This window comes from Pagrus major, chromosome 17 (genome assembly GCF_040436345.1).
Source record: "Pagrus major chromosome 17, Pma_NU_1.0".
Lineage (NCBI taxonomy): Eukaryota > Metazoa > Chordata > Actinopteri > Spariformes > Sparidae > Pagrus > Pagrus major.
In genome coordinates, this window is record NC_133231.1 from 6,532,849 (window position 1) to 6,543,153 (window position 10,305).

The following is a 10,305-nucleotide window of genomic DNA, read 5'->3' on the forward strand; positions in this document are numbered from 1 at the left end:
CAACACGACTATTTAAGCCTGTGTGGCGATGTGGTAATTCCTTGAATTACAGCCTAATTACCACAATGTTCTTTTGATTTGGCCGATTTCAATGTTACGCCACAATAATGTTCAATATTACCAGAATGAATTACTGAGCCGTGCCTGGAAACTTTTCCTCGTATGACTTAAATCCTGCCGGCTTCATGTGCTATCAGTGCAGCTGGATTCACATCCATAAAGGATTATTAGCCTATGAAATGAGATCCATTAAAGGCCCAATCAGTAATACTTAATTGAAGAGCTTGAGTTATACATGGAATATGAGCGTTTGCTTCTCAACTGATCATCATAGGCCCGGTTTATATCACTGTTTACAGATATTATTAATGTCAGCAGAGCAACGACGTCAGAAAACATTACAGGTTTGTAATTACTGTTGTTTGTTGTTCAGCCTTTCAAAATAAGACTTGTCTGTTAATTACAAGTGACAGCAATTTCCAATTTTATATTTGAATTTTTGGTAGATTTTGATCACACATCGTGCCTTTAAAGAATGAATATAACAAACTATGTGTTCGTATGCAATTTTATGTCTCCAGATTTATTCGAAAGATAATCACATTTTATATTCCTGTTTGTTGGTACCATCAGAGATTAAGAATCTATGTTGGCCTCTAAAGCAGCATCAAGACAAAGAAGAGTTGAACCAGTGTGTGTATGAAATCCAATCCAGGTCATCTAGAGATCATTTTGTAATTAGCACTTGGCCTTTGTTGTGCACCCCTGTATTGTTCACAGACCTCAGTCTAAACACACGTGTCCTTGTGTGAACTTTTCGAATAAATGAACATTTGCTAAGAAGAATTTGTGCGTGTGCATATTCACTGTGTGGACTTTTCTGTTTTTACTGCACAGTTTGAACATTTTTTTGTGAAAATACTTCTTTGATAATTGCTTTTTTATTGCCGTTTAATTTTACTGCTAGGTCCAAGTTATTAAATAAAATGTTTAATTACACTTTCAGTCATTTGCATAGTTTAGAAGTTATAAATTGTGGATATTGAAGAACTGCCTGCATTGATTTATAGGTTTAATTTGTGGCCAGTATGTATTACTTAATTTCTGGTGGATTGAATTGTTATAGGCCATAGACCAACCAAAAGTGCTTTTTAATTGCATATATACAGTAGGAATTATTAATGCCTTCTAATATTCCAAATGAAGGGGCTGCTTCAGAAGTTAGAGAGTTGAAACGTACTTCTGCCAAGCAAAGATTTTTGTAGTTTTTCTCCCACAGTTTGCTTTATGTCACTGCAGTGTGAGGAGCAGCTTAGAGGACAGACATAATCTCTCTCATCTTTTTCAGTTTTTCTAGCCCTTTCTCCCTCTCAGGGCCCTGTGCTCCTTTACTCCTCCCTCCTTTATCCCTGCGAAGGCTTTGTCCCCGCAGCAGAGAGCCTCTCTAAATAGAGGCCTTTAGATAGTCCAGGAACAGGGGAGGCAGGAGGGGGAAGCAGCAGCGACGCGACTGCTGTTGTTTCATTTACCTCTCCCTATGGCAACCAGCAGCGGTCGGCCAGGAATGTCCCCTCTCTGGACAAAGTCCTGGTCCCTGAAGCTGACACCGGGGGGACGACAGCTGGGACGGGATGGAAACCTGCCCTCCCTGCCCTGGACTGGAGGCCTGAGCCTGGACTTAATCCTCCTCTTCTTCACTTGGGTCTATCCTCACTTTAGTGGATGATGAGCAGCCAGAGAGGCTTTTCACACACTATTAACTCTAAAAGAGTTGTATATAAGGCCTGAAAATAATTTCTAAATCTCTTTTGGTGATGTAAAGAACCCTAAAAGGCTTTCAATAAGGTTTACCACACTCTAATGATCCCACATAGATCCTCTACAGTGCTGTAAACAACCAAGTAGGAGCTCCAGACTACATTTATTAAGGAGGAATTTTGGAGAGCATTTGAAGTGTATATTTCAAAATATTTTAAGTCATTCAGGCTTTATATAGGAGCTCAACTTCAGTCGAGGAAACCTCCTTTTCCTGTGTGTAGCCACTCCTCCAGCGGCAGCCTCATTAATTCACTTTACAGCAGAGTGGGACACAAAAGTGGATTTGTTTACTTTATGGGCTGTTAAAAGTTTTCAAGTGACGACATATGAAAGATGTCTACATTTACAAGACTTCCCTGAGAAAATATATACTAACCTACACTGTTAAACACACTGATGAATGTTAGTGAAATGGCTTGATTCTGACATTTATAGCCTTAATAAGCTAAGGTTTAAAAAAAACTTTAGGTAGCAGGAACATAATGGAGTTTAAATGACAGATATCTCAGTTTAAATGTCTATAAAAGCTGACTGCTGTTAAGACAGAGAGGAGAGGACTAACTAGATGAGGTCCAACGCTGTCCATTTCACTTATAATTCAATCCAATTTATTCATGTCTTATTACAAGGGGAAAAGATTCCAATAAAATGTATTTGATTGAAACGTGTCTGAGTTTTTCCTTTAACAGGTATTTCAATTTACAAAATAAACAAGTTATATATATTTTTTAAAATTCTCCCACACTGCACCATGCCTGACATCTCAAACACTTTAAGGCACAGTCTGTGTATCAGCTGCTGTTGTGTCAGCTTTTAAAACCACTTTGAATAAATAAAGATTCCAAAAAAATATTTTGCTTGTTTTATCAGTTTAAAATTTTAAGTTTTATTTTATTTTACTTTGAAACTAAAAGCTGATGCATCTATAAAGATTCTCAATACTTTGTGAAAAATGCTACTTACATATTCTTTCACACACACACAGGCACACACACAACGCTGCACAAATAACAGACACATTGATATGCATACACCTACAACGTCTTAGCACAAATGTTACAGCACTACAAACACCAGCCTCTCTTTAAATAGGCCTCGTCTACACATGAATATGTTGCACATACACTGTACACGTCATTTGAAATCTAACACTCTTCTGTAGTGAAAAAGTTTGCATCGCCTGATCAAATTAGGGTGTTACACACACTTTCCATGAGAACATTTAATATCATAAAAGTGCGCAGATTTACAGGCAAAAGTCAAAAATGAGCAACAACATATAAAGTCTACCTCCGGGAAAAACTGTAAATCCTACACCACAGAGCTTTAATCATCCCTACGGAGTAACTCGTGCCCTCCCGGGCTCTCGCCTACCTACAGCCTGAGTCCTGATAGAACACGATTATCAAAGTAAATCAACTGTATCTTACAGTTGCACTGCTCATCCCGGTGCTCCGTCTCCCCATGCTGCACTCCGGCTCTCCGCTTCCACGGGAGCCTCAACTCGCACCTCTCCAACAAAGAGAGTAGTGTTTGTGGAGACTTCCCCGCAGCCAATCGCTGCGCCGTTGCCCGTGGTAACCACGTCCATCATCCTTTGGCGTCCAATGAGCGGCGGGGGCGGGGCGGAGTCCAGGTGCGCCTCGGCGTCCACTTGGCAGAGCGCCTGGGAGCCGCCTGTGGGCAGGAGAGGATCTGTCAAATGCGAGGTTCCTTTAATAAGAGCGACCAGTCCGGCTCCGAGAGTCATGGCGACCGCAGCGTCTAACCACTACAACATCCTCACCTCCAGCGCATCCATCGTGCACTCGGAGCCCGGCAGCATGCAGCAAGCCACGGCGTACCGGGACGCGCAGAGCCTGTTGCAGAGCGACTACCCGCTGCAGAGCAACAGCCACACGCTCAGCCACGCACACCAGTGGATCACGGCGCTGTCCCACGGAGAGGGAGCCCCGTGGTCCACCAGCCCGCTCGGCGCGGAGCAGGACATCAAACCCGCGGTGCAGGGCGCCCGGGACGAGATGCACAACTCCAGCAGCAACCTGCAGCACCAGTCGCGGCCACCCCACCTGGTGCACCAGACGCACGGGAACCACCACGACGCCCGGGCGTGGAGAACCACCACCGCGGCGCACATACCGAGCATGGCGACGACGAACGGCCAAAGCCTTATTTACTCCCAGCCGGGCTTCAGCGTCAACGGGCTGATCCCGGGCAGCGGGCAGGGGATGCACCACCACAACCTAAGAGACAGTCATGAGGACCACCACAGCCCGCACCTCAGCGACCACGGCCACCCTCCGTCCCAGCATCAACACCAGCACCGACCGCACAGTCACCACGACCACTCGGACGAGGATACGCCGACCTCGGACGACCTGGAGCAGTTCGCCAAGCAGTTCAAACAGCGGAGGATCAAGCTGGGCTTCACGCAGGCGGACGTGGGACTCGCCCTGGGGACCCTGTACGGAAATGTGTTTTCCCAAACCACCATATGCAGGTTTGAGGCCCTGCAGCTCAGCTTCAAAAACATGTGCAAGCTGAAGCCTCTGTTGAACAAGTGGTTGGAGGAGGCGGACTCCACCTCGGGCAGCCCGACCAGCCTGGACAAAATCGCGGCGCAGGGGAGGAAAAGGAAAAAACGGACTTCAATCGAGGTAAGCGTAAAGGGAGCTTTGGAGAGCCATTTTTTGAAGTGCCCTAAACCGGCAGCGTCGGAAATAATCGGCCTGGCGGACAGTCTGCACCTGGAGAAAGAAGTGGTGAGGGTTTGGTTTTGTAACAGGAGACAGAAGGAGAAACGCATGACCCCTCCCGGAGCACTGCCGGGGAGCGAGGATGTGTACGGGGACACGCCGCCGCACCACGGGGTCCAGACCCCGGTCCAATGAACTCTGTCGGACCGCTCCTCCAGGACATGTTTATCCTTTTTATTTATCCCCAAGGTTATATATAAATCACTGGACTATGAGACGCTATAGTGGGTGTTTTATGTATAATAGATTGCAGTGAGTACTCACAATATCTGCAGTGAATATGTGAGAAATGAGTGAGGGGAGGACAGGACATTGTTTTCCTCTCCCAGAGCTAAAGGAACATAAGCCTGTGTTGTGTTCTCCGAGGATACATGCCCAGCACTGTGACTCCAGTCGACGCAGTTTCAAGGTGTAGCCCCTATTGTGTATTGAAATTATACTTGACGATAACAAAAGAGGGAGGGGAGGAGGGATACCTTGGTTTTGGACGAGAACGCATAGCTGAACTGGTTCCCATTCGCCACTTTTATATCAAAACCGCAAGACACGTTTTATTTCTCCTGTGCGTAAAAGGGGAAAACAAATGCAAAGGCGTTTAGTTTTGTAGCTCTAAATTGTGCGTCCAGCAGTGATGGGTGGGCGGGTGGTGCAGTGGGGGTCAAAGGAGCTGCGTTAATGGAGTAAAAACTGGAGGCCAGTAAAGGCTGCAGCCCCCCAGTCCAGTGGAGTCCAGCTGAGGGTGAGCATCGCCTGAGTCCCATCTGTCAGCCAGGCAGCACAGAGCCGCTCCGCGTTCACAACACTGCTGGGAAACTACAGGCCATTCAGCTCTTATTTATTCTACCTGTGAGGTCAGGATTTAGTTATCAACACAGATTATTATTATTATTATTATTATTATTATTATTATTATTATTATTATTACATTTGTGCAGCTCACTGGCTCAACTCTTCAGTATCTGGCCTGAGTGCAGTGATGTGGTGAATAAAAAAGTGTATGACCTCATCACATCACAAGTCAAACTGCGGTACAAAACAAAAATTCCACCTTTTTTCTCCCCCAACACAAAGCAAGCCGTTAAAATAATATCTCTCCCCCCTCAGAGAGTCTCCCAGCTGCAGGAAGGGCTCCGTGGCGATTGATTGGATTATCTGGCACTTTTCCACGACAGGATGGGCTATAGATATAAAGATATCTACGAAAAATATATGTCACCAACTTTCTCACAGAACATTTGGATCCACTTTTGTAAATATTGTATAACTTTAAAAGTCATGGCTTCATCTCTTTTTTCTTTTTTTCTTTCTTCACTGGGGCACTTTTTTTGGATTGTTGTTTTCAGAAACAAACAGGTTGAGTTTTCTATTTTTTTTTCTTTTTAAATCCAGTCTCACTCATAGCCTACCTACTGCCTTGTATTTGTGTGTTATTTAACGTTTCATTTTGTTGCCGAAATTACGCCCGTTTAGGGTTTAATATGTTTTTGTGGCGCATTTTATTTTCAGTCTAAAGATTTTCTTTTTTTTTAATTATTATTATTATTAATGTGAAATCAATTTCAATTTGTTAAAAAAAATGTCTAAGGAGTTCTGTTTCTTCGTCATTTGGAGTCTCGCTCTGAAACAACGTTAGACTTCTGTTTCCAATCAAAATATAGTGCTTTAAGGACTGAATTCAGATCAGGCTAATCGATAACAGTATTGTAGAGAACTGTCCACAATGAATCAGAGCTAGAGAGGAGAAAAAGTGAGATAACCATCATCATTAGTGTGTTTAAAAAAGGAAAATAATAATAATTATAAGGCCTTTAGTTTTCTTCCCAAAACACATTTTAGTGACGTTCCAAAAACTGCAGCATATGATCAAAATTATTATTATTATTATTATTATTATTATTATTATTATTATTCACCAGGTGTTCTTTTAATTTGTGAGGTCGTTGCCATGCATTTCATTTCAGCCATTTTGTTCATCTTCTCTATGTTGCTTTATTACATGGGGAGGGAAAAATTGCTCGTAGACATTTTATTTTATTTTTTAGTATTGTTAATGAGATTGTAATTTATTATACAATGGCTTTTTATAGATGACACAAAGTGCGAGATATATATGAAATGACACCGAGGAGGCTTTTGTTTTGTAGGGAAGAAACAGAGACATATTTTGAATTTTTTTCTTCTTTTCTGCAGCGGGATTGCCACAGCCTGGACCGTCACAGCTTAAATGTATATACATCTTTTCTCCGTACAGTAGCTTGCCTTTTCGTTTTTATGCAAACACAGATATCCAGGGACTTTTATTTTCTCCTCTCATGTGGAAACAGATTTTTTGGTTGTTTTTATTTCCTCCCTCCTGATTCTCACGCAGAAAACAATACGCAGAAACGATCTTGACATTGAAATCTTTCCTCAGTAGCTTTAATGAATCGATCCAACTCATAAATTCAAGTTGTGGGATGTAGACCTGTAGCAATCCGACGCTGTTTTTCTTGTTGTTTTTGTTTCATTGCTTGTTAAACCAGTGGTTTGGTTTGTTTTTTGGGGGGGATATAGGCTCTGTCATATTCACTGGATGAACTTGGGGTAGATAAAGCAGAGGTGATAAATGCCTGTAGGTGTTTTTCATCACTTGACACATGAACAACGGACTTGCACATTTTTAAATAATGGGGTTGATATTAAACAGCTTTTTTCCAACGTCGAGGCTAAATGTATTTTGTTGTAATTGCAGCTGCTGCAGTGAGCTCAGTTCACTGTCTGCCTGACATCTGTGCTGTGAAAAAAAAATATGCTTCTTGCTTTGAGTCCATTCGTTTGGGTGGAATTAATGGTTGAGAGAAAATCAGGGCTGATGAATGGGAGATTGTGAGCCGATGATGTGTTGTTTCTGCCCCAGGCTGCTTTTAAATGGACTGGCTTTGGCTGAGGGAAACCACAGCTTCCATCCAGGGTTAAATTAGGGGTTCCCAAAGTGGGGTCCGAGGACCAGCAGTGGTCCTTAAGGAGGATTGGAATGGGTCCGACGTGGTGATATTTTGATTTCACCACTATTTTATTAGGAGTTAGAGGTTTATGTGTCTGCTGCACCTTCACAGTATTGTGAACTAAAATAATAACCATTTAAACACGTCACACCAGAGGTTTCAAACAAAGGCTATCAACATTTTTTTTATTTTTCGACATCAGGAGACAAAATTTGCACTTTGTAGCCGTTTTCTGGCCATAAATCTCGCCTCACTTGGGAACCCTTTAAACTGAAGGTTAACAAAACAACCCGGACTTTAAACGCATCATAGGTTTTGAGATTTAAATAAATGTTTCCTGTTTTTTTTTAATGATTTAATTATGTCCCCTTGATACTCCAGTCGAAACAGGATGTTTCAGATTTAAAATAAATAAATAAAAAAAAGCCCTACCATAAAAACAAGAAAATAAATGCACTAATATTTCTATAGGGACTTCTGGTGGCAGTGATATTGACAGTGGTGACCCTGATGGTATTTTCCTCCTCCCTGTGGTGTGTCATGTCTCCATAATATCCCCATAGGAACATGTGGTGTGATATTAGTATGAACATCTGTCACAAAAAAAAAAAAAAAAATCTATTTTATTTTGGAGCTGACAGACTAAAAATGCAAAGCTGCTATTTCCCTGCCACTTCCTGCTTAACTACAAAAAAGCCTGGAAATGTGTTGCCCTCTGTGGTTGTCATAATAATATTAATTACAGTCGGATTCTTCCCCATTTCAGCCGACAAGCTGCCAGTCCCTGTTCTGATGTCTGCAGCAGTGCAGGGTGTGAAGAGACGAGGCTGCTGGTGGATGAGCTGAAAATGAGATTTACACTCCTCAGCCTTTATTAGGCAAAGATCGATAGATGATCGTTTATTGACGGCGTTGAACTAATTGACCTGATCACAAACAACAAAATGTATGGCGGCCTTTTTATGTCATTTATCTGCTGAATCAAGGGAGGACGCAGCTTTGCCTGAAGTAGGCCTAGTTATTTTAAATGTAATGTCTGACTTACAGATGTAAGTTATTTATGTTATTTAATTTTTGATAATTGGACGGAATAATAACGGGAAAGTGACGGATTTCCTTTTCTATAAAAAAAAAAAAGAAAAGAAAAAAAGTAATATTCCCATAATATTCAGGAGTGGATTCTGTGCTTTCTTATTCAAAAATGAGTTTTTAGTGACCTCATTGGACTCGATTGTATTTCCCATCAGCAGCAATATGTTTCATTCACTCCTCTGTGTGGTAATAAGCACGGTCGATATTGTGCTCTGAGCTGCAGGAGGTGTTACGGTGACCACACAGTGTCTGAGGATCACTTTCACACGCTGTTTTTGTTGTCGATGCAGGGGGACAGAAAATAAGACGTCCCTCTCTGCATCATCATCATCATCATCTCTCGCCGTTTGACCTGCCATTTGGATGCCTGGCACGCAGTGACACCCGGAAATAAAGCCCTCTCTCTGCGCTCTCGAGTACTTTCTGCGGAGCCCAGTAATCAAAAAAGTGCGCCCTCGTGCCCTTCATCCGCTCTCTAGCAGACGCAATTAATAGCGCGTCGCGTTAATTACACCTTCCTTTTTATTTAGGTGACTTGAAATTTCCCATTAGGCTCCCAGGGAAGAGAGAGAGAGAAAAAACCTCACTCCAGTGTTGTGGTGCTGAGCTGTGGAGACACAGACAGGAGGATAGTCGGTGCTCTAGCGCCATCTAGCGACGCCAGCGTGACCCCGAGGGTGAGTCCAAGCTGTTATGTCATTTTATTGTCTCTGAGGGTTGAGTCAGAAACACATAAATAATAACAATTAGGAGGAGAGGTGGAAGCATTTAGTCATTATATTAATGTGAGAAAGGCAGCAGAGGCCCTCACAGCGAGATGTGTCAGCATCAGTGTAATGTGATAGGATATTTACTCATACTTCAACAGAGACACACCGTGTCAGACCTTTTATGACTTGAAATATTAGGCTAACCTAATAGGGGAAATAATTCATATTTTGATATTTATTTCTTTGTTGTTTTTCTTGATTCAACTCTTGCTGAGACAATTAATCAATATATCCAATTAGTTAGAAGGTTGCTTTTATAACTGATAAGTTGCTTTGCCCTTAAATGGTCCCACCAGGTGGAAGATTAAAAGCAGTTCTTAGTTCCTCAGTTTACAGAAGCACAATGTCAACAATCTGGATACGTTTACATTCTCAGTCGAAATCACATAAAAAGAGTTTTTAATAGGCCGAACATAATTTTATGGACAATAGCAGAGTGTTACATTTGACAACAAAACATTGATGTAAACATTAAATGTTTATCAAAGATGAATAGATCAAATGAAAAAGAACAAATTGTCACATATACAATAAGAAAAGGTCAATATTGTGATGGATTCTCCTCTAGTGATCTCTTCAAACCATGGTTGCATTTTTAAAACACTTCAATCTGGACACAGATTGTGGGCAGAAGTTGCACCGCTGCAGCTGTTATTGTGTTAACACTTGACTTTGTTGACTCGTTATTAACAGTGATGCCAAAATCATCCATAATTACTTTATTTTTATTTAAAACATTTAGGAAATTCCACCAATCCAAAATGTAGGCTGATATAATAATTTAATTTAATACCACTTTTTATTCCATTTCCCTTTTCAACATTATGGACTCATTTTCAAATTTAGGTGATATAAGGAGTTTTTAGTAACACATATCTCGTTACA

The 10,305-nt window shown here is 41.7% G+C and overlaps 1 protein-coding gene across 1 annotated transcript; it reads left to right on the forward strand.

Annotated features, from left to right (window-relative positions):
• Positions 1 to 3,425: 3,425 nt before the first annotated feature.
• pou3f2b (POU class 3 homeobox 2b) lies at positions 3,426 to 4,709 on the forward strand. Its single transcript, XM_073485864.1, has one exon. The coding sequence runs from the start codon at positions 3,426 to 3,428 to the stop codon at positions 4,707 to 4,709; it is 1,284 nt and encodes a 427-aa protein (XP_073341965.1).
• The last annotated feature ends 5,596 nt before the right edge of the window (positions 4,710 to 10,305 follow it).